This window comes from Clytia hemisphaerica, unplaced genomic scaffold (genome assembly GCF_902728285.1).
Source record: "Clytia hemisphaerica strain Z4C2 unplaced genomic scaffold, Clytia hemisphaerica genome assembly, whole genome shotgun sequence".
In the NCBI taxonomy this organism is placed as follows: domain Eukaryota; kingdom Metazoa; phylum Cnidaria; class Hydrozoa; order Leptothecata; family Clytiidae; genus Clytia; species Clytia hemisphaerica.
In genome coordinates this window covers 444,945-469,189 of record NW_027103510.1, presented here as the reverse complement: position 1 = coordinate 469,189, position 24,245 = coordinate 444,945, and the positions used below count along the sequence as shown (strand labels likewise).

The 24,245-nt window shown below is 35.8% G+C and overlaps 2 protein-coding genes across 2 annotated transcripts; one reads left to right on the top strand and one right to left on the bottom strand.

Annotated features, from left to right (window-relative positions):
- Positions 1-526: 526 nt before the first annotated feature.
- Positions 527-23,779, top strand: LOC136799080 (sodium/hydrogen exchanger 9-like). The gene is made up of 15 exons (XM_067055763.1): positions 527-876; positions 4,581-4,774; positions 5,137-5,214; positions 5,503-5,579; positions 6,547-6,650; positions 7,526-7,631; positions 8,361-8,487; positions 8,998-9,103; positions 10,026-10,114; positions 10,620-10,733; positions 11,632-11,743; positions 12,913-13,066; positions 14,496-14,621; positions 22,939-23,068; positions 23,380-23,779. Exons 1-15 carry the CDS (start codon positions 642-644, stop codon positions 23,581-23,583), a joined length of 1,956 nt encoding a protein of 651 aa, XP_066911864.1. The 5' UTR covers positions 527-641; the 3' UTR covers positions 23,584-23,779.
- Positions 15,044-20,351, bottom strand: LOC136799081 (carboxylesterase 1C-like). The gene is made up of 5 exons (XM_067055764.1): positions 20,158-20,351; positions 19,084-19,278; positions 18,483-18,738; positions 17,219-17,710; positions 15,044-16,386 (listed from the first exon to the last, which is right to left on the bottom strand). Exons 1-5 carry the CDS (start codon positions 20,269-20,271, stop codon positions 15,611-15,613), a joined length of 1,833 nt encoding a protein of 610 aa, XP_066911865.1. The 5' UTR covers positions 20,272-20,351; the 3' UTR covers positions 15,044-15,610.
- Positions 23,780-24,245: the final 466 nt, after the last annotated feature.

Sequence of the window (24,245 nt, the reverse complement as noted above, 5' to 3'; positions counted from 1 at the left end):
ATCGAACCAGTCCCTTTGTTTGCTTTTTATGATTCTGATAGCACTTAAGAAAGAAAGGCTGTATGTCCATTCAGTAGAGTCAATAAGTGGTGAAAGTAGCTCTGGAGGATGAGGTCAACCTCGTTCCCCGCGCATTATCAGCTTTTTTATGTTCACTGATGGTGCTAGATATTCTCTGGCGTCAATCAGTAACGTAAATAAAGCCTGGAATACACGGGGATGGACGAGGTTGGAGAGATTGGTCTACTGTACTTCAATATCCTTCGAGAGCACAAAAGACGACGCGCTACAAGTCGACTACAGAGACTTTTGAATAAAAGGATCAGGCTGCTTGCTTCGTTCACCACTTGCACCATATTGATTTACTCCCGAAGGAGAGTACTTGTCAAAATAACAAATGATTTTTTATTTAAGGCCGCTGGCGCCCAAAACATGTGGGGCGGGCGGGTGTTTGAGTTTCGGTTTTTTGTTTTGCTATACTTTGAGACCGTAGTTTATGTTCTTTTGAGCTATGATTGTTAGACGTATAAACAAACCGGGGAAATGGTAGACTTAGTTGCGATTTTAGAAAGTGATTTGAAGTTTGAAGAAATCTTGTTTTTGGCAATGCAAAACTGATTACAGAACGTGATTATAGAAAGATGTTATTGTGGAAGTCAATATTTCTACTATGTTTTATACATCTCTGCTTCAATGGACTAACAATAGCAAGTACAGATTCAGAAGGAGAAGAGAAAGCAGAGGATTTGAGTGAAAACGATAGCACCGTTATTTTGATTGTTATTTTACTATTGATTGTAACTGTGCTGACAATTTGGCTATTCAAGGTCAAAAGATTTAGATTTTTTCATGAAACTGGCTTGTGTCTAATTTATGGTAAGGCAAATTATTCCTACTAGCTAATACACTAAGAGTGTTGACTCGATCGATCGCGTACGTACACGGCACGGGTTCAAATCAATGCACCATTTAGCAGCCTCCCTATCTCCACGGTGCTCCACCGCAGAGGTGGTAAGTAAAAATGTGCACTTTAGTACTCTGGAAGGCCAGAGAAATGTAAACATTGTCAATTTTCCTTTAAAGAGAATGATTGGCCAATTTGGGGTAGCAAAATGCTTTTTTTAAGGCCAATTTTGCAAGTTCATAAACAACTTTAAACTGAGTAATTCGCATGTCTGAAATTTTTTTAGAGATGGAAGTTTTCAATAAAGTTTTTAAGCAAAATGAATTTCAAGTTTTTCACTCTTTTTAAAAATTCATAAATGGCCTCTTCAAACCACAAAAATCACTTTTTAGCAAAAAAATATCATATCTATCTAAAAATAGCATTTTGTAAGGCAAGCTTCTACAAACTGAGTTTAAACAAACAATTTTTTGTAGTGATAGTATTCTGGAGATACTCCAGCAGGACAATATAGGACCCACGGCATGGTCCAAAACTGCACGGGCCATTTTTAAAAAGTATTAATCAAGAGGCCCGAACATGTTCGGGCCATGCCGTGGGTCGTTCTTTTGCCAGTTCGGTATAATATGTTACAAATTGCGTGGTTTGGATGTGCGACGATGGCTCAACGGATAAGGCGTTAGTTTCCGAATCCAAAGGTCTTTCTTTGATGGTGGTTCGAACCCTGCTGCATAGTGCGTGTCTGCGCAGTTTCGGACCATGTTCGGACCAGATTTTCAAAACTTGCTGCAATCACGCGTGTAATTTCAGGACCCAATAGTTATATTTTAAGTTCCTTTATTTTAGCAAACAAATTTAAAAATCTTCATCTTTATTCAAATATATATTGTTCAAATATAAAAGTTAATCATCTATTTTCCAATTAACTTAGGAAAATTATTAAAAAGAATGATTTGAATCTTACATAATATGGTCTTCTTTTTATTCTTTATCCCATTCCCTTTTCTCGTGGTCTTCTCCTATTTGAAGCAGAATTTTTCTGGATCGTTTTTTGTACTGTTATACAACTTTGTGAATCAAACTGGTATTTGGAACTTTGAATTTGTCAAATGAAAATATTTAACAATGGATGATTATATCGCCGTATCAATTCAAGACGTAGACTTTAAGTCCATTTTTTCGAAAATTGACTTAAGACCATAACCCCCTATTTCAGCATGCACGCTTTCCAAAAACGGCCTTAAGTCCACAGAATTCTAATGATAAAGAGGTGTATTTTGCAATTCAAAAAAAATAAGAAGTTAGAATGTTCCATAATATATCAACCATAAACAGCCTTAAGTCCTAAAATTTAGTGCAAATTTTATTTTCTATGAAGCATTGACGTGAAATGTGTAGCCTTAAGTCCAACACATCTCAACCTTTAAAGTCAATTATCTCAAAATGGAAAAAATGGACTTAAGGCTGTCTTGAATTGACACGGCGATATGATTATGATAATGATGATACAATTGTAAATACATGGCCCGAACATGGTCCGAACAAAATGTTCGGGCCGATTCAATAATACTTTTTTGTGGCCGGAGCATGGTTCGAATAGGCCTGAACATGTTCGGGCCATGCCGTGGGTCGTGCAAAAGACGGCGGGTAATGCTATTATAATCAGGCTTTATCATTTGAAAACTCCAGGCGTGTGGTCAATCACACTCCTAAAACCTTACTTTTTGTAATGATGCAGCCTGTATAATATGGGTAAAAGTACCCCTTTTTTAAACCCGACTGAAATTTGAGCCGTTACTAGCAACCCTGACCCTACCTAACTGTTAGTTAATCAATTTCAAACAACAAAACCCCCGGAAACACAGTGGGGGGACAATCAGCAATCCGTGGATAAAAAAATAAAATAAAAAAATGAAGGTAACTTTGGGCGATCCGATATAATTCTCTCCTGGGATTTGGGTATATCCACCATTTTGGAATTGAAAATCCTGCTAAAACGTAATATTTCAAGCAAAAATCCCATTTTTGACTGGAAAAATCTTTAAAATGGCCATAAACATATAAAAATAAAATCTTTTTGCAGTGATAGCCTTCTGGAAATACTCCAGGGAAATACAAATCCTTTGCTTTGGGTTTAGGATAAGGGTATATCTGCCATTATAGAATTGAAATATGGCTAAAATGCAATGTTTCAAAATTGGCCTTTTAAAGCATTTTGCTACCCAAAATTGGCTTAAAAGGGCTCATTTAGGGCTCCAATGGGCACAATATTTTCAACCCAATATGATTATTTTGTTGTTTCTTCATAAAATTTAACAGAAAAATTAAGATTTGCAATACAAGTTTGACATATTTACAGGTCTGAAAAGGCCAGAAAATGCCATTTTTTCATTTTTTGCCTGTAGTGCAAATCAGTACCACAGGGGGGGGGGGGTTTGGCCAATTTTGGACTTCTGACCTTAAAATTGCGCAGACTGCCTCACAATAGGTTAAATTTTCATAAAAAAACACTATATTCATCTTGAATTTTTTGACTTTGCCCCAAAAATGACTGTTGACGCCCTATCCTATTTAGATATTTGAACATCATATCAATGATAATTTTATTGCTATCTCCTAAAAATTTCACAAAAATTCAATTCTGGAGGAAAAGAATTTATGATCAAAAGGAGTACTTAATAATCTACCGTTTCTCTGCTGAGTTTCCTTATGAGAACCGGAAAACAATGGGAAATACACAGTTTAGTAGTGTCGACTGCACACGTACAATTTTCCATTGTTTGGATTTTAGCAAACGCAGAAAACTTCAGCCTTCCCCGTAAAAAAGCAGTACAGTAGGTAAAAATCCAGTTCTCATAAGGAAACCCAGCAATTATTTAATTGTTTTATTTTAAATTTAACTCTTCAATACATTTGAGAATAAATGTATGTAAGCTGAACTTTCTCTATTCTCTTTGTTCTTTTCGAAAGAGACAAATATTGAGCATCACATCCATTTGGTTTGGGAACACAAACTACATGTCCAAAATTTTCAATGTATATCTCCAGAACTAACATAATTTTTGAAATTCTGTAAAAAAATCCAAGCTCCTAACAAATAGTTTAACTATGTTCTGTGAAAAAAACATAACCACCAGTGAAATACCGTGAAGTCTGGTAACTTGCATCAGTGGAGGGAAACTTTCATAGCTATCAAATTCCTGACCAACCATTTTAGAATCTCTTATTTGCCGCGAGAGTAATTTTGGTGAGGTCACTTGCCGACAGAATCACGGCGGGTAAATAAATCAGAGTGGTTGGATAATAAAAAATTAAGCAAGATCCTAAATTTCAAGATGGCGGGAATTCAGATGTTTCTTGATTGCTGCTGAATGTGTAACCTCAAATTTAGTATGATATTAAACATAATATGCATGACATCACATATGATTAGGAGATATACATTTTGCCACCCGCAATGGCGCAAAGACTTAACTCTTCATACGAAAAGCACCCAAGCACTTTAAGCTTTTTTAAGTTTGCAAAAAAACGCCACATAGAAAAAGAAGATCTTTCAAATTCAGATTCAGATCCAAACATTGAAAAAGCCTCTATAATTAAAGTAAATGTATGAATTAAAATGTAAATGTTAAAATTCTAAAAAGGTGAACACATACATACTTTCTCTTCATCTCAGGAATGATTGCTGGAGCCATTTTGAAATACACAGGTGGCACCAATCAAAAACCTAGTTTGCATACGAACATTTCAATACCAACACTTGCCAAATCGATCATTGTTTCAGTGGATAGTGATCCATACAATTATTCTTATCTTTTAAATGGTAAAACTTATACTGTCAAGTCCAAAGGTGGTGAACTGGAAGAAAAGGTATTCCTTATGAAGCTTGTGATCATACTCTAGCTTTACTTTCTTTGTGCATGAATACAGTATACAATCATGGACAAAATATTTGAGACAAAGGGGGCTTTCCTGCAAACTTTTTAACATACATTTTAGGATACATTGGATATTTTGTCCTGTTTAGGGGTAATTTGAATGTCTGGGGAGTCAACTGATGCTTGTCCAGGTAAGATCTGTTATCCGGGGGTTGTCCGGGAGGTAAATTTCCAAAAAAAGTTACATCCTTCCACCAACTTCCATATTGAAAATTTTTTCTAGAAAAGCCTATCAAGTATATATATTTTAATGATGCATGAAGGAATTCCATCTCCCTTTCTGTTCTTTTTTAGGCAGTATTTGATCCAGAGGTGTTTTTCTATGCATTGTTACCACCAATCATTTTCTTTGCTGGTTATGACATGAAAAAGGTGTCAATTTTACTTTTTGTAAATACTTCATTATCCCTTGCTAAGTTCAGGCATTGTGAGATTTTGCGGGCACACTCTTCTACATGTTCAGTCTCATGATGAAAATCACTCCCCTAATGTCTTTAAAGTGTTGAGGTAAACATCATGACTTTGACAGAGCTAGCAACTTTATAGCCGCAATACTTTGCAACACTGTGACTCATCATATCGTATTCAAAATATATTTTATAAAAATGCTATTGTTCCCAAGATAACTATGACTTTATATTAACTTTTTTTTTGTTTTAGCGTTTTTTCTTTCGTAATTTGGGAGCAATTTTGACATTTGCTTTTATTGGGACCACCATCTCTTGTGTTGTGTTTGGGTAAGTGTCCTGATAAATAAGATTCGTTTACTTGCATGGAGATTGTTACAAAAGTGGCATGAAACTGTCGGTAGCAGAATAAAAAAGTGTCTTTTCTTCCTCACTGGCTTACTACTACAATATAATGATTTTATTTTTTCTTTGGATTTATTGGATTCAGTTTCAGAAACTTGATCACTCAAAAGCTTAATTCAACCAACGACCTAATAAAATAGATAGACCAGTATCCTATTGAAATGATCCGCGTAAGAATGATAAAAAAATTAATGATTTTTTGCATCATTAAAATGTCATTCCGCGTGCAAGAGTATTTTTTTAAGATTAGCTATTGGTTGATATTGATCACATGACCTAAATTTTGTGAATATGTTCTTAATTTCAAGTCAAACTTTTAGGCTTAAGAATTAGTAAACATTGTTAAAATTATAACATTTGTATTTGGATAGTGTTTGTGTTTTTTATCTTAAGAACGCACCATGAACGCACGTTTATTTTCTTAGTTAAAGTCTTTCAAAAATGTTTATGTTCTTAAAGAAAATGGGCTGAAAAGCGCAACAGTGTTGTCGAAAAATATTAAAAATTTCTTGTGAGAAAGATGATTAAAAATGCGATCAGACGTAAGTAAAAAAAATCGAAAATTATATTTATGGTCAGTAGAAATTCGATATAATTGATTTTACACCATTTAGAGATGCTTGTAAAAAGTCTAATTTCTTTGTAATTTGACTTACGCGGACGGTGGAAAGACGGCAAGATGAAAGAAGACAAAATGAATAGAAAACAAAAGATTTTTAAGAGCCATTGTATGAAGTTCTTGGTCTATCTATTTTATTAAGTCGTTGATTCAACGGCAGGATTAGAGATATCTTTCTTCCAAAATCTTGAACAAGCAGCAAAAGAACAATGTCACCTTTAATGAAATGATAATACTATGATTATTATTAAATTGATGTTATGTAATATTTAGGGCAATGATTTGGATATATTTCAAGATGGTACATACGTCAACAGACGCTTTCAATTTTGCTGATTCTTTGTTGTTTGGTTCTCTTATATCTGCAACAGACCCAGGTACTTTATAATATTAATATGGCCGTAGTGCAAGTGCAAAGGTAGAGCGTTTAGCTTAGGTGCGCTGGTGTTGTGGGTTCAATTCCTGACCAGGTGATACCAAAGACTTTTTGCCTCTCTGTTTGACGCTCAGCAAATAAAGAGAAGGATCAAGAGTAAGTAGAGCAATCCAGAGAGAAAGAGGGGTGCCATAGGGTCAACTCCAACTGTGGTTGCAGACTTACTTTGATAGTTTAGCAACTATTTTTCCAATCTAATTTGTGTTTAATGGTCCACCAATCGGTTGATCTTGGCATCAATGAAAAACTCTTTTTGCATATTTTTTTAGGTAAAATATAGAAATATCAATCCAGTCACTTTTCAACTGAACTTTCCTTTTTTACCCCGTCCACTTCCACTTTTTCAGAGATGATGAATGTCTAAGCCCTTTCCCCTGGTCCTGGATGGAGTTTACTTCAAGTTTCAAATTGATTTCTGCTTTTTTTGATTAAGATTTTCATGACTTTGTGGATGATTCAAATTTTCTGGTTTACTTAAGAAAGTAATCTTTTTGTTCAAAAGCATGTGGGTTTATAGCGAGCATAACATATAGCCATAGCATGAAGGTGTCCAGCTACGGTGCGCAAGGTTGTGGATTCGATCCACAGCCGGTCATACCAAAGATTCCCAAAATGGTACTTGATGCCTCTCTGCTTAATGCTCAGCAATTAAAGAAACAGATCAAGGGTAAGTGGAGAAATCCAAGAAAAGAAGTGGCGCCTCGCTTTCCTTCGGGTAGACAGCTAGAGAAAAGGGAGCCTTCGGGTCGCCCTCGACTGTGGTCGCAAACTTACTTACTTTCTTACTTATAGTGAATTGTCTTTTTATATTTTCAGTGACAGTTCTGGCGATTTTTCATGATTTGAACGTAGAAGTGGACTTGTATGCTATAGTGTTTGGTGAAAGTGTCATGAATGACGCTGTAGCTATCGTACTATACAAGTAATCATTATTTCTTTTACTATCAATTTTTAAGCTATCAAATGGTTCAATGCCAACCTTAAGAAGTTTTTGGAATGAGGGTTTTCTTCCCAGCAAGATTAAACGACAGAAAACCCTTCTAGGTCAAGAGCCTCTTGTGAAAAAAGTGGAAATATTTATAATCGTTTTAATCTCATGCTTCTTTACATAATATATTAAATAATATAAAAAATAATTGTTGAACTTATCCCCCAAAATATGGTAGCTGTGATGCTTTAGGCCAATGAAGTATAAGCCTGAAGGGCTAGAATCGAATCTCTAACCTTTCTCAGCCAAGAAAAAGTGAAGCCTTAAAATATGCGCCGTATTTTTGACGACGGATTGAATCGAGCAACTCTTTTGTTTTCGAATGATATTTATTTCGAAATTTAGCAGTAAATTTTAGTTTCAATCTGCCTTTTGTGTAATAACCAGTGGGGCCGCGCTAGGCCGCGCAACTTTGGTAGGATTTGTTCGTTTCTAGCCCTTCGGGCTCATACTTCATTGCTTTAAACTCCACAGGTTTGTTTTAAAGCAATCTTGCACCCTTTTTCTGGGATACAAATTAAGTTTGAACATGAAAAATGCTATAGCAATCACACCGGCTCAAAAAGAAAAGCATCAAATAAAATTAACTAAGATTTTCGAAAAATATTAAAAGAAAAATATTTGCGATTTTTAACACTTCATTCCTCTTTTTTTTCATTATAGGACGATCCAGTCGAATTACAGTTCAGCTTTCACAGCGGCTTCCTTCTTCACTGCTGTTGGAAACTTCATTTGGATTTTCGGTGGATCTTTTCTTCTCGGTAGTGCAATGGGATTGGGAACAGCACTTGTATCTTTTCAAAAATTAATCAACATTGCTTCCAACCAATATCTTTGTACTTTTCTTATGGTCTTCTCATCATTGAGGTCCTGTTTTTGATTTCGTAGACCTTTAGTTAATATAATGAAATATTATACTACAAAAACCTCGGACTTCGTAACATATAAACCATCTGATAATGTAAGTTTGAGCTGACTTTGCGGTAGATGTATTGAAAATTCCAATTGTTATATTTATTGGACTATTCAATTAAATATCGATACATGGGGTGTACGAACCTTTTCAACTCAAAAGAAAATCTTGAAAAAATTCGTGGATACCCTTGGAAATTCGCAGTTTGCACAAAAAAAAAGCCCTCGGCAAAAATTCTTGTTTGTACTTAAAGTGAGGTTAAACAAAATTCTTCTCGGATTACCCTCGGAAAAATGTATTTCCACCCCCTTTTATGAAATGGATTGTCCATTATCATGTTCATCATATTATGAAACCTTAACTCCTTTTTCTTCTTCATATCATTAGTTGACAAAATTAACACATATCAGTCAATTCCCACGATTAGAAACAGCCCTCTTCGTTCTCATGTCATACAGTACTTTCTTAATTGCTGAATCAGCAAAACTCACAGGTAATGCTCATAGATTTATACAGCCCGAAGGGCTAGATGGAGTACTTTGAGCTCTTCCAAGCAAAAAAAGTGAATATCGCAAAAAATATTTCTGTTATTGTTTTCGAAAACCCGCGAAGCTGTTTTCACGTAACTTAGGTAGGATTTCCTACCTAACCTCGGCACACTTTTCAGCAAATGCACGATATCTAGCTCTTCGGGCTTTATAAATCTATGGTAATTCTCCTTTGCTCACATTGTCTCCGAAACTGGAGATCTAAGACTCGAAGATTTTTTCATTTAAGATCAAAATTTGCTTTCCTTGTTTTGAAAAAAAATTGTCTATTGATTTGAATCAATTTTGCTCCATTGTCAAAATCTCACAAAAGTGAGATTTCACTTTTATCGGTAGAAAGAAAAATAGGGAGGGCGTGGAGACACGAGAAAGCGTTTCAGGTTTGTGGGATGGAGTATGTTGCATTGCACCAACGCGAAAAAAACTTCTCGTGTCCCCAAGCCTTTATGTGAGAGAAATTATTTCAGCGCAAAAAACACTTGATGTTATAGATCACTTTTTTTTAAATACACGTTTTTTATTATAAGGACATTCAAAAATTTTGAAGGCTTCGGATGTTCTTAACTTTTTCAGATTTAGGCCTAAACATGTTCTTAACATGTTCTTATTTTCGCCATTTTGTGGGTATTTTTGTGTGTTGTTTTAAGAAATCGGGTGTTTTAGAGTCCGGAAAGCCTTAGAATATTCTTAGCTTGTTCTTAACATTTTGGCCATCGAAGCCTAATGTTCTTATAAAGTGTGTTTAAGATTCTTTCTTTTTTTTAGATCCTATTTTGAATCGAACCTTTTGCTTGAAGGGAAATATCTTTCTTATGTAGTAATATATGTGGCATCATCTTACTTTAGACCTTTGTTGTTATGTTTTAGGAATTGTAACTGTGTTATTTTGTGGCATATCACAAGCTCACTATACGTATAATAATCTATCAAAACAATCACAAGTTGCTACGAAAGAAGTAAGGTTTTTATCATGATTAGATTTAAAATAAAAGTTTCCGTTGTTTCTCTATGTACCCAGGGTATCGATTTTACAGTGTCTTTTTTAAGTTCAACCATTTTAACCACGACTTCCCACAAGTATTGGCACTGGCGTTCTGGAAAAAGTTTCCTCGGGGGAGGGGATGTTATTTTTTCCAAATTGCACCCCTTTGATTTCAAAACGGTGCTTCAATTTGATGACGTTGCTTCGTGCTCACGTTTAAAAGCGATAATATAGGAACTATACACGTTTTTTATAAGCACATCCAACATTTTTGAAGCCTGCGGATGTTCTTAACTTTTTGAGTTCTTAAAATATTCTCGATTTTACCAGTATGTGAGAGTATATTTTTATGCAATTTCCTAAGAATTTGCTATTCCAGCCTTGTATATGTTCTTATATAGTTTGTTCTTGTAAAAAAAACGTGCAAGTAGTTATAAATTTTTCTCGTTTGTCTTTAATTTTTTTTTGTTCAATTTCAGATATTTGGAGTGTTAAACTTCTTGGCGGAGAATTTTATTTTTTCATACATGGGGATGACAGTATTTACATTTTCACAACACAATTGGGATCCTGGGTTCATCGCTTGGTGTTTCGTATCCTTTTCTAATTATTTTAATACTTTATGTGGGTTTTATGTTCCAGAATTTTTCCTCCCTTGATATGTAGTGCTACAACTTTCCCGTTAAGCTGCACGCATCCCCAGAATTGATTTTGATTTTGGGGGTTGCGTATCGTGTATAAAATTCTCGTCCGAAAGTTACCCCAATACTCAAAAACACAAAGACGGGGGTAACTCTCGGGCGGGAAATTCATACACGATACACAGCCCCTATATCAAAACATATCAGAGGGGGATGCAGTTCTGCAACTTTTCCTTTTATAGACGGAAATTCTTCCAGTTAAGATACAAAAAGAGTTAAGTTAAGAGTTAACAGTTAAGAGGGTTTTTGATCAAATGACCCACTCATTTTCAAGATTTCCGTCCGTACTCTTAAAAGCAAAGTGTAACATTGAATAATATTATAAAGGACTGAAGCTGAGAAACTTCCTCACTGAATATTAAGAACCAACGTAGCCTTGATTTTTCTTTGTTGCCCAATCTAGAAAAATAATCTCTATTTTTTCTTCCAATGGAAGCATAACCGTAATATATAATTCTTTTCTATATTGACATTTGTTTTATCAGAAGTTGCATTTTAAATTTACCAAACTGTATCTCTGTGTAACCTAAAGAATGCATTAAATTGCGCGTGGAATGATTTCTGCAAAAATTAGTCTTGGTGAAATAATTTTGAAATTAGAATTTACGCTAAAGAAATAAAAAAATTAGGAGAAAAGAGGCTTCACTAGCGAACTTTAATTAATCCACAAGAACATTTTAGATTGCCGATCCGCGAAAAAAGTTCACCCGAAAAATTAATCCACTTTAGGAAACTTATCAATAACACTATATCATCCTTGACAAAATCATCTCATTATATAAATGAATAGCTTGCAATTGCTGTCTCTCGCTTTCTGAACATTTATCCTCTCTCGTTCTTGATGAATTTGAAACGAAGCAAGAAAATCCCGTTAAATTTCCAACACATGCTCTTCTTTGCCGGTAAGTTTTATATTAACTCTCTGTAGAAATATTGACTAAAATATCGGGGGAATTATCTAATAGCGCACCGCGCTGAATCTAAAAATATATTTTATTTTTGACATAATCATTACTCTCGATGTGTTTGTACGAGTTCCAATCCCATCAACCTTTGCGGTAATCTCTTTTGCACGTTAATTGCATCGTTTGACAAAAGATATATAACAGCTTGCACGTATCTTTAATTGAGCAGCGTTGAATTGTGGGATTGCAACTCGTACAAATGTCAGAAAAAGTAAAAAGTAATAATTATGACGTATGCGTTGTTCTCTCGTAATATTAATCGGAGATTTCACAAATTTTTCCACCGTAAGCTTTTTTTAATATGTGTTTTTCAATAAGAACATTCAACACTTGTTCAAAATATTCGTTACTTTACATTTCTTAAAAAATTAGGTGTCGTAGAGTACGCAAGCCTTAAAGTGCTCTTAACTTGTTTTTGATATTTTGCCAATCGTTTGACATCTGTTATTTGATAAAGAGGCTTACCCAGTCTTTTGGTAGATCTCAACTGCGGATACGCCGTTGGATACGGTGGTATTCGCCGTTTGAGAGAAGCCCTTTGGTTTCCCACTTGGCACCTACACAGTAATATATATTTCTAATAAACCAAGTCTCGTTCTCAAAGACATGTTGCTACGATACTTCAACGTCGTCAGATATGATTCATGTTTGCAAGCGTTTGCGGTTTTTTATCATCATTGAAAACGGAGTACATACTACACGTGTAAATGTTGTTTGAAAACGAGGCCTGGAAATTGTACTTTAATAGGATTAGTTTTCCCGGGGATAAGATTACGCGGTTGAGCTCATCCGCGAAATTTTGGGATTTCGCAGGAACTTATCTTGAGATGATATTTTCACGATTTTATCCTATTTTTGCTATTTTACTGCCAGACTATTGCATATTGGTTGTGAAATAGGCATTATTAGCACAGTGAACATTCTAGAAGTGGTCTTTTGACATTTTTTGGAATTCAATTCAAAAACATTTCACGGATGATACTTTTTCAAATTTCCATTGGGACTTTACTTTCGCGGATGACAACCAAATCCGTGAAATCCGCGAAATTTAATTTCCACGAAAAATTAATCCCATTAAATTATTTCGACTACTTTTTCAATTACAGGTCTCCGTGGAGCTGTCGCTTTCGCACTGGCCATTCGGAACACGGAGAGCGGACAACGTAAACTGATGCTGACAAGTGTACTAGTCATCGCAATTGTGACCGTCATATTCAATGGTGGTTTGACGACACAAGCACTACTTAAACTCGGAATAAGGTAACAGTTTTACATATTAGAACTGGAGTTTTGCTTTCCCAGCTGGCACACAACGTTGTTTCAACGTTCATCTAACGTTATATGGACGTTGTGAACGTTAAATAAACGTTGAAACAACGTTGTGTGCCAGCTGGGTTGCCTTTGAATTCTTAACCAGTCCAATGTATTGATTAGCGTGGATTTTTAGACCGGTGAATCATATTTTATGTGCCTTGAAATAAGACCCCTGCTATATAGAATTCGTTTTCCTGTGACTAATTGGGACGCACCGCTACCAAAATGCCACTGGAATGTCCTTGAAAATTGCCACCTGAAAAAGATTGGTAGCTAACCTGCCTCTTCTAGACAGGAAAAAAAACCTTGCAATGGTTAGAAAAAGTCAAATACAGAAGCTTCATTCTTGTTTCTTGTAAACTTAAAATTTATCTATAAACGTTTCATCCGGGTGCCATCATCAGTAAAAATGAAATTTTAGAAAATGGAAATTTATACGTACAGTTCTATCTACAAGGTGTCCGGAAAAAAGTTTCGAGTCGTACCACTTATAGAAAGAATGGTCTCGTGTGTGTTCCACTAAATTTGCAATGTTTATCAAAAATTTTCGCTGTGTCATATTAATTGTCACGAGACATCTTTTATGAATAAACAATCATTTTTCTAAATTCTAAAAGAAACGTCGTAAATCGTAAATAAGCACAAAAAATTAGTATAAAATAGAGTAATTACCCATAAAAGCTTGCTGTCGCCCGTAATTGCTACAATACTAGAGATGGTTTTCACCCGCTGCTTTTACACTTTTGGAAACGAGTTTTTCATTTTCAAAAATACTGAAATTGATGCTCACTAGTTTTTCATTTAACAAAATTCACATGTAGCTTAGTAATTTAAAGGTCTACAGAACTGAGATCATTCTATATTTAAGTGAGAGTTTTAGGAGACGTTTTAGAACTATGGACTTTAGGGTGAATAAGTGCCAGAGTGGAGTAATCTGCGGGATTAAATATTTTATGTAATACAATGGAGTCCTCATAACTCGAACCTCTACAACGCGAATGTCTCCTTAACTCGAACTGGTTTCTGATCCTTTTAGATAACAATGCCTTATAATTCGAAATTTCCATAATACACGGGTTACAAAATTATATCAATGCAGTCAAAACATGTGATTACTCGAAAAAGATCACGTGATTTTATTCCCATGTTACTTGCTTTACAACAACAACTGATAACTTTATTAGTGTCAATAAATTTGAACCAGAATCAGAAATAAATTTCATGTAACAAACACATAAAAGTTCGAGTTAAAGCGTGATTTGTCTTCAGACTTTGATTTTGCAACCTGTGTATTTGAACAAATTTGTGTTCTCCGTGCATGCTCACGTTTCGACTCGATTCCACTCGACTGTATATTGTTTTTTCTCTTTCACAGAGTGAACGTGGACCAAGATGAGGATATCGAGACAGAGCAACATGAAGATGGTGCTGGTCAAATACACGAAGATATCTCTTATGAACGATCGTGGTTGGTCAGAAAGTGGCACAACTTTGATGTCAAGTAAGACCCTTTTCATATTTTCCAATGTTGCTTACTCAAAAATCATTTCCATAAAACGAATACATTGGACCCTCGCTTATTCGAACTTCTACTTTTCGAATCTTTCTATAATTCGAAAAAGTTTTCAGCTCCTATCAAATGGCAACCCTCGTATACCCTCAATAATTCAAATCTATCTATAGTTCGAACAAATTCGATTTCCAGTTTGAGTTCAAATTAACGAAAGTTAACCGCAGTTGTTTTCAATTATTAGAAATTTAAACCGAAGAACTAAAACACCAATTTGAACTTTATTCTTATGATATTTCTTTTCTCTGGACGTGGTACAAACGTAATGGAAGGTTAAATTATAACTAGATCACAGTATGATTACCAACTCTACAAAAAAACGAACGTGGAATCTTATCCCCTTATTATCTCTTTACAATATAAATACCGAGTTTATGTATGTGTGTTTTTCTGCGACGGAGGCGGCAAGGCTCTAATTTGACTAGATCCTGAACAGCTGAGGATGACGGTAAATCAGCACTTTTACCGTCCTCGATATTGCAGGTCAGAACTGCGGGTTAGTCCAAATTGATTCAGTCACTCTACTGTCCTCAAAAGAGCAAATACATAAACTCGCTATTATTTTCCCCTACCCAAGGCCAGAAATTCAGACGTTTAGATACAGTCAACTTTCTCTAAACCCCCTACTATTCGAATCTTTCTATAAATCGTACTAAGATTGATAAAGTTTTCTTTGAATAAAAGTACATGACTTGAAGTTTCGTGCTTCTGCACTTTTTCAAATGTACAAGAAAAATGATCTAAAGAAGTCTGCGTGTAAAAAATTAAAATGTGTTACAAAAGAATAAGATAGATATTTGTGTCCTCAACTAGAAATTAGTATAAAACACTTTCTGTAAATCGAATCTTTTTCTAATTCGAAGGAAATTCTTGGTTCCTTGAAGATCGAATTAAAGAGAGTTTCAACTGTATTCATTAATTTAATTGATCCACACGTAAGGTAGGAACCCGTTTTTGGGGTCATTCCACATTAGACATTGTTTTTGATGATAATCATCTTCCAAACGGACCACATCACCATCACCGTTAAAAACGATGGTTTGACCTGCTTTCGTTCCTTCCACCACACCTTCCACCATGAACTGTTTGAACACCCTCCGAATGGTTAACATGAAATTCCGTTCCGATTCCGTCATGTTGGCTCTCTCTTTCGGCCAAAATTTGTAACCAAACAGAGCAATCGAGTCGGTCATATGTGCCGCGTCATGGTACACCGCTAATTGGTCAATGACTTTGTCAGGTTTCCATGCTGACACATATCTGTATGTTTTCTCCAAATGAGGACTGCGTCTCATGTCTTTAACGAGCTGGTTATTGGAGCACGTCACACGGGCGTCTGTGACGTACGTCTCGAACCAATATTGTGGCGTCGGTCGCGTTTTAACGTACGTCTTTGTCATCTTATATGCGATATCAATATCAGAAATGGTGATTGTATTGAAAGTTCTCAGCCGTTTCTCTATGAAAACCTCCATTTGGACGCTTGAGTTGAATACGCGTGGAGGATCCATTCCGACTTCTTGTCCTGTTGTCCCAATCAGAAGGTCGATATCTGAAGTCAGGGTCTGCAATTTATAAGCATCTTTGGGCGCAACGGGTAATGATATTGGATCAGTGACTATGAGAGAGCCAGTCAACAGACCGTAGGTTGGAAAATCTGATAAATCCTTCTGTGCCCAATTTGGATATACGGTTCCTAGTGTTAGAAAATCAAAATCTTCAATTTTTAGTGCAATAATTTTTCTTAAAAACTTTCAAAATAAAAATCTAGATTGCACTACAGTCACACGATGTATGAAATCAATATTTCACCTGGATAACCTCTTAATCTAGCACTTTCAGGCAATTTTCCGAGCGTTTTAATGTAGTCCTATACCGAATGACAAGCAATACCAGCTCTTTAAAGAAAGTGACTGACCGCACCGCATAAGGTAATTTCTAATATTTGCTGGTTTTGATTACATACCTGCTATGGATGTATTATAAATTGAGACAAAAAACAATAACGTTTCAGACATGTTTTCAATGTATTTCTATGGAAGACGACCGTAGTGCAGTGGTAGAGCATCTGGCTACGGTGCGCAAGGTTGTGGGTTCAACCCCCAGCCGGGTCATACCAAAGATTCCCAAAATGGTACTTGATGCCTCTCTGCTTGATGCTCAACAATTAAGAGAACGATCAAGGGTAAGTGGTTAGTGCAATCCAGGGAGAAAGAGTGGCACCCTCCCCTACCTTCGGGTAGATAGCTATATCGAACATGAAGAAAGCAATACAGAGCTGTTAATGAAGGCCAAAAACTACCTTTCCAAAAGAAAAGTTTAACAACTGAACCCAAAACTAGCAAATCAATCCAAAGAAAAAATATATACGACAAAATCAATATTAAAGATCATCGATGGAAATAGTTCAAAACAAATGCTCGAATACTACCACTATCAAAGCCTAGTGTAAAAACAAGGAGCCTTGGGGTCGCGTCCGACTGCGGTCGCAGACTTACTTACTATTGTAAAAATCGAATTTCAAGTACCTGGTATGGACTGAAGAACCTCATCAGGTGTCATGTTATGAAAACATTCTCTGATATCTTCTTTCTTTGTGTAATTCCTACACTTCGATCGCTCGATAAATTTTCGGTTGTCTTTAGCAGCTTCGGTATAATTTCTTGGAAAATTTGTTGACCCACTCATCGGTATACCACGTTTGAAAAGACCATCAGCTAAAGGAGATGCAGCTAATGCGAAGATTGAAGTACCACCAGAACTTTGACCTGAGACAGTCACCAAATCTGGATTTCCACCGAAATTTCGTATATTCTCCTTCACCCATTTTAAACCAAGGATTTGATCCATCAAACCATAGTTTCCGTACGACACACCTTCTTGCCACAGTTCTTCCAGACTCAGCCAACCGAACGCGTTCAACCGGTAACTGAGGCTGACTCCGACAACGTTCATTTCTGAAGCAAAGTCACCATCAGGATAATATCCAGGAACATCACTGTATACATTGAGTAAAAAACCTAAAAAAGATCGGATTATAGTGTTTTTTTGAAAAAGGTGTAAATTTCGTCAACGTTGTCTGTATATTTACTTTTTAAAAATGTAATGCACTAACTATTTGATAGTCTTATGATTTGAAAATATACTAATATGCACGCGATTTCTACTTGCCTTTTACTAAAAATTGACTTTCGGAGAGGCAGTTTCAGCGAATCTGCAGGGTATGAAATCCAAAAAATTTTCTGGCCCGTCGGCCCCAGCCGGTGGGGCCTCCTTAGATACTAAACTTATAGCCCCCCCCTAAAATATTATATATATATTTGTGTCTACGGCACTGGTGTATCTCACGTTTATCTTTTTGTAGTCCACTCTGTACGCAATGTCTGTAGTGTTTGATAAAAAATTTCCGTCAACTACGCCAGTTAATTAAATCCCGTAAATCTGGTGTTTTGTGTGTGGTGCCCAAAGCGAAAATCCCAATGATTTACGCTGCGTTTAAAGATGTTAATTACTCTGAGAAGAGAAAGCAGGGTGCTATTGGAATGACTAGGACCCGATAGGATAATATGCGTCAATTTTGAAATTTCAGGAGCATTTTTGTTGATAGTTATGCTTCATGACATACAGTCAACTCTCTCTAATTCAAATCTTTTTGTAATTCAAACTATTGGTCCCCTCAACCGGAAAATGGTATAAAATACTCTTTCTCTAATTCGAAGAAGGTTCTCTGTCCCTTGAAAATCGAATTAGAGAGATTCAACTGTAATAGCAAAATTAGCCAAGAACTCAAACCTCCATGAATCCACACAAAGACCGGTAGTTTAGCATTCTCATCCAATGTCGGTGTGTGAATGTGAAGATAGAGACAATCTTCAGAAGGTTCTCTCTCCACTGGTGGAAAAGGTGGAGGGTTGTATTGAATACATAGAGTATTTGAAATGTTGGCAACGTAGATGTCTGAGAGTTTCTTCTTTGGAACAGGTGGTTTCCAACGGAGTTGACCAACGGGTGGTTCAGCAAACGGAATACCTTTGAAACGGTACGATACCTTGATAAAGAGATAAGAACGTTAAAAGACGCTTATTATAAATGAGTTGGGTTTCTTTAATATGGTCAGACTGGTGCAAATCAGATTGGTAAGAGTTTTAGGAGTTTTAGTGTAGCTTAGGTGATTATAAAATGGACCCTGGACTACCGGTTATCTTTGATTAAATCAGCCCTTACAGGAAAATTAATAGAGTACCTGTCGTTTATTTCGTACATTACGGTCCGCAAATCATATTGTAATTCTAAGTGGCCCTTAACATTACTCTCCTACTATAGGATTCCACTTCTTGGACAATAGTCTCCCCTTTCTGCCTAAAATGATTTGAGGAGCCTTATCTGTACGTACCTTTTCATTATTCATCTCTTTAAATCCTTTGAATACACCTGCTGCTGTTTTCACGATGACGTCATCATCCCCATTATTGATGACGTCATTTTCATGATGTCTGTCAAGGCTGTGTGGTTTGTGATTCTCACTTAGTATCCTTGTAGCCGTTATGTTAACATGATCATGTAGGAAAATGATCGTGATGGCAGCCACCTATAAAAAGACAAATGTAATATAATCAGATATAATAGACGTTTTTCATAAATTACGTCACAAACATCACTTGCCTCGTTCTGAAATTATTACCAAGGTGATTAACGGATTATTTTATTGAGATTACTTCCTATTCATAAAGAAATCATTTAGTGTCTCAAGTGACATAATCACCATATAGTATTTGTTTGGAAACAAGGCAAGTGATGTTCGCGACGTAATTTATGAAAAGGTCTATTTTTAATCTAAGATTATAACCTCATCGGCTCTTTTTACACCGACTCTTATTAGCATTATTTTTTCGTCGCCGGCGTATAAGGGCCGGCGTGATGCACTGGCGCATTTAAGACATAGAGCAAGTACGTTGGAGAAGGAGTACAACGCTCATTAAAAAAGACAATGAAGTTACTATTATAAATCTCTTCTTCTAATAAGTTCGATGCGTTGGCTAAAACCGACTATGTAAGAGATCGGAAATGCAGAAGGGAAGGCTGTGCTATTTCAAACTATTTCAAAATGAAACTTTCTTTCCCTCAATGTCATATCATTACTATTACTTATTTTCACCATCTTTGTAAATACTTGTGTGGAATTTACTACGAAGCTAAGTGTTTTATAAGTCCGCAAACTCTTAGTGTTCTTAACTTGTTCTCAGTATTTTTATCATCGGCAAACGTTCTTTTAAAGTTTGTTCTTATATGCAAAAGAAACGTGTAACTTTGCTCGTTTTTCGTAAATGAAGAAGAGAATAGGCGACAAACAGAATAATTGCTGCTCAAGAAATTTAATACTGTAATGTCTCTATCAGGAAACTGATCTGACAACAACAAGGCTGATCTTAGAGCATAGTTTGACAGATGAGTATTTTCAATGACTTACCGATAGGAACACAATTCCAACAGCTAATGCAATCTTCTTAAATGGCTTTTTAGTTACTCTAGTTCTTAGTGGTTGAGTTATTATGGCTAATCGTTCCTTTTCCTCTCCCTTCATCGCTTTACATACACCTACACTATCCTTTGACAGAATCCGAATGTTATTTTCTAAAAGTTGCACTCTTGTGCAGACTACTTTAAAGTATCTAGAAGGAATCAGATTTCTGTACTTAGCACGTATGGTATTATTGTCTTTACACGTTTTTTTATTAGAACATCTAAAAAATTTGAAGCTTTTGGATGTTCTTACCTTTTTGAGTTTCAAGCCTAAGAATGTTCTTAACATGTTCTTAGTTATCCCATTTTTTATGTATTTTGGTCCAATTTACTAAGAAATTGGCTGTTTTAGAGTCAGTAAAGCCTTTAAAGGTTCTTAACTTGTTTTTGACATTTTTGCCATCGAAGTTTTATGTTCTTATATAGTTTGTTCTTATAGAAAACGTGTACTAGCTATTGAAGACCATTCTTTTTAATGTAAACATACTGTACCACTTAAAACATGTGATCAGACGAGTGTGCTTCAGACTGATTTGAAGGCTTTCTTTTATACCATTCTTATAATCTTTAGTACTCTCAGGTGCTTGATAAACGCCTCTCCCCTGCACTTGTACAAATTTATCCATTTTTTCGAAACCCCCCATCCTTATTATTAAATTTTTATGAATATTTTCAGCTTTTAAAAAGGAGTCCCTTATTTTGCTCCAGGCTTTTGTGTATATTTTTTATGAGGTATTTAAAGGTACAATTTCCAACAACCCGGCATTTAGGTCCCCTCGTTTATTAAGATTTTCCAACAGATTTTTCAACCCCGTCCCTTTATTCCGACCCCCGACCGTTTATTAGGCACCTGGGTCCAGTTGTTCAAAAGTCGATTAGATTTAATCCCGATTAGCGCTAATCGCGATTAGATTTCGATTAGTTAATCCCGGCGATTAACTTCCGTTGTTCGAACGTCAGATCAGCTAATCGTGGACATTTTGCCTGTGTTTTCAAAAATCTTAATCTTGACGTCACTTTTCGAATGTTTCTAACGAAAAAGCTTCTTAATCCTTCCAATCCTCGCTAATCCTGGGTCAGAGCCCAATTTAATCGGGATCTAATCCAAATTTAAGCTTAATTTTTTTCGAGCAGCCGACGGTTCTGTGCTAATCGGCGCTAATTGAGGTTTGATAAAAAATGAAGCTAATCGGTCGCTAATCCACTTTGAACAACCGGGCCCTGAGGATAAAACTTTATGTACCAACTTTCCAAACAAACGTTAAACGCTACACCAGTTCTGGATGAATCAGGAGAAAAGAGCTAGAAGATGTCAGATATCTCAATTTATTATAAAAATGAACAATATAACATGATACCACAAACAAGACATATGATTTCATTTATGAATATCTTGTTAATTTTTATCTTTTTCTTGGTTTACAATAGCCTGGATATCCAAGCTCAAAATTTTAGAAAAAATAAGTTTTACCTCAGCCAGACAAAGTTCTAAAATTATAGAGCTTGGTTCACCTAGAAATCAGGTGAACCCCTGTTGACAGATTTTCCTGCATGAATCCCATGGCTGCAAATAAATATATGCACATAATGACATGCATAATTTCGAGATGGTACCCCAGCAGTGATAAATCATTTTAGAATGGCAGGCTTGACCATAAAATATAGACAGTGTGGTGGAAAGTCTGTTAGACAGAAAGTGCAAACCAAAGTGAATTTTGGAGAAAATTTTCTTTTCAAAATCCAACCCAAAACAGCAATACAAAAGCAAAATAAAGATATACCTTTAGTTCTTTACACGATGCAACCAAGTCATTCATTAAGAAGATTAAAACAAAAATATCTAGTTGAAAAGAAAACAACCAGAACATATTCCCATGTTTTGATCTTCCCACTTCTTCCCTACCATTATTGTTATTTTTATTTGGATGCGTGGTCAAACACCCAAGGGAGATAATTAGGTATTCTATTGTTATTTGCTTCGAAAAAGAAAAATCAGGGAGATTTGCAAAGCAGCGTACGCGCCTTGCTGATCGCCTGCGCGCGGTCCATCCAAATACGTTGGCGAACACTTCAAGTCGGCTCGCATAATTTCTTATACGCGCGCCACCATTCAGATCTCTGATTCACTTGGACCAACCAATCAGAATATCCGCATAATCATCCTCAGATGAGAATGCAGACAATCTAGGTAAACCAGACCGTAAACATAAGAAATATCAAAATCAAGAAAAAAGTTTACGGGCTGGATATCCAGGTAGGTTTACAACTGTTATCGCACACATGCAATGTCATAAAACCGGTTTTAATAAAGAACTGACACTCCCATCCCTCACATCACTCAGTTTCATTTCGCACGCAAAAAAAATTAAAAATATAATTGAGGGTATAAAGAAAAACAGGAGTTGAATTAGTCGGTAATTGGTCGTTTAAACCTTTTGATTTCTTTTAAATGTTTCAAAAGAAAATCTAATATTGATTTGCTGTCAAAATCAATTTTTCTGCTCCTTCTGCCAAATTAAATTCGCGCCAAGTTTATTATTTACTTTTCAAGGTCCTACTATTTCAGAAGTTTTCTTTTGCTTATATAATAACGATTTTGAAAACGAGGCTGAAAATATTCCGCTACTGCCAAATCAAATTCCCGCCAAAGTTTCTTCCCATAATTTGATTTATTTTTTCAAATAAATCTATTTCTTTTTCTTTGTTACAAGTCCATTTTCTCTCACAGATACATGAAGCCAATGTTCACGAGTAAAGCTGGTCCTGTTCGAGGGGACGTTCCGCGTTGTTGTGTTCCTCTTGCGTCATGTCTGTCACCAGAAGAAAGAGGCGAAAGATATGAACGTCGTTCCTCTATGGTAAGTGTCATTTCTCCTCCAGAAATAATTGTTCACCGCGGGGATAGAGATGACACCCTCCATCCTAGGACGAATATCGTTAAAATAACGAGATTTGATACTCTAAATGTTATAATATTCAATGTTTTTTAAACATAACTTCATTTCAAAAAATAGCCTGATACAAACCCTATTGAAAAATGTAGGAGTGCTCAGGAGCTAATCTCATCGTCAATCAACAGTTATGCAATTATGGCATGACACCTTTGGTATCATAAACAGCTTCAGTTTTTTTTCACATTTCTTTTTCGTTAAATTTCAATCAAAAACAGCGTCGCGCAGAAGATGAACATGGTTCAATTGGCTCAGTCGGCTCCATTGATGATGACATGCTCGATATTGCCGTCTCTCATGACGTCATGACAAAACCCCCTTCTCGTGAGCTGTCACGTGAGGAACAACAGCCAACCAGAAGACAACCTGAAGGACCCAGTGACGTCAATCCTGACGGCATGCCACTGAATATCATTAGTTAGAATGGGTTGTGACTGTAATGGAGAAGGTTGTATCAGTTCTTGTAGGTCGGTCACCTCTCCATAGGCGTAGCGGCATTGGTCGATCGAATGTTGTTTTACTTGTTTTAATGTCTTGAAAATGGGTTTTTAACCAATTGTTTTTGTGAAAGTAAATGACTGACTTTATCAAAAACTTTTGGGGTAGAACACTTTGACTGGGACTGAGATTGGCTCTCTGAAACAAGAGTGTTTATGAACAAAAGTTCCGACATGATGTTAACTTTTGAATTTTGGTAAAATGGTAAGATCTGCAAAAATCACCAAGGGGATTTTAAGTTTGGGGATACTAGTTATTTTTTAATGTTTTTATTTCAATACAGTTTTTTTAATAATTTTTTTTCGGCTTTTTAGTTTTCAACGTCCAAAAACTACATGTCTTTTTATAAGAACATCCAAAAAATTTTATGCCTTGTGATGTTCTTAACATTTTGAGCTTTAAGAGCCTAAAAATGTTCTTAACTTGCTCTTAACATTTTTGCCATTGAAGCCTTATGTCCGTATATAGTTTGTTCTTATAAAAAACGCGTATCTAGACTTTTTTTTACAATAATGTACAATAATTTTGAAATTTCCTTCGTTTTCATATAATAATAATGATGTTATTTTCTACTCACTGTGTTAAT

Coding starts and splice junctions, on each gene's coding strand:
- LOC136799080 (XM_067055763.1), top strand. CDS start 642: ATGTTATTGTGGAAGTCAATATTTCTACTATGTTTTATACATCTCTGC. Junction 5,580..6,546: donor ATCTCTTGTGTTGTGTTTGG/GTAAGTGTCCTG, acceptor TGTAATATTTAG/GGCAATGATTTGGATATATT. Junction 8,488..8,997: donor TGGGATTGGGAACAGCACTT/GTATCTTTTCAA, acceptor TCATATCATTAG/TTGACAAAATTAACACATAT.
- LOC136799081 (XM_067055764.1), bottom strand. CDS start 20,271: ATGAAGGGAGAGGAAAAGGAACGATTAGCCATAATAACTCAACCACTA. Junction 18,739..19,083: donor AAGAGATGAATAATGAAAAG/GTACGTACAGAT, acceptor CTCTTTATCAAG/GTATCGTACCGTTTCAAAGG. Junction 16,387..17,218: donor GGTTCTTCAGTCCATACCAG/GTACTTGAAATT, acceptor TTCTAACACTAG/GAACCGTATATCCAAATTGG.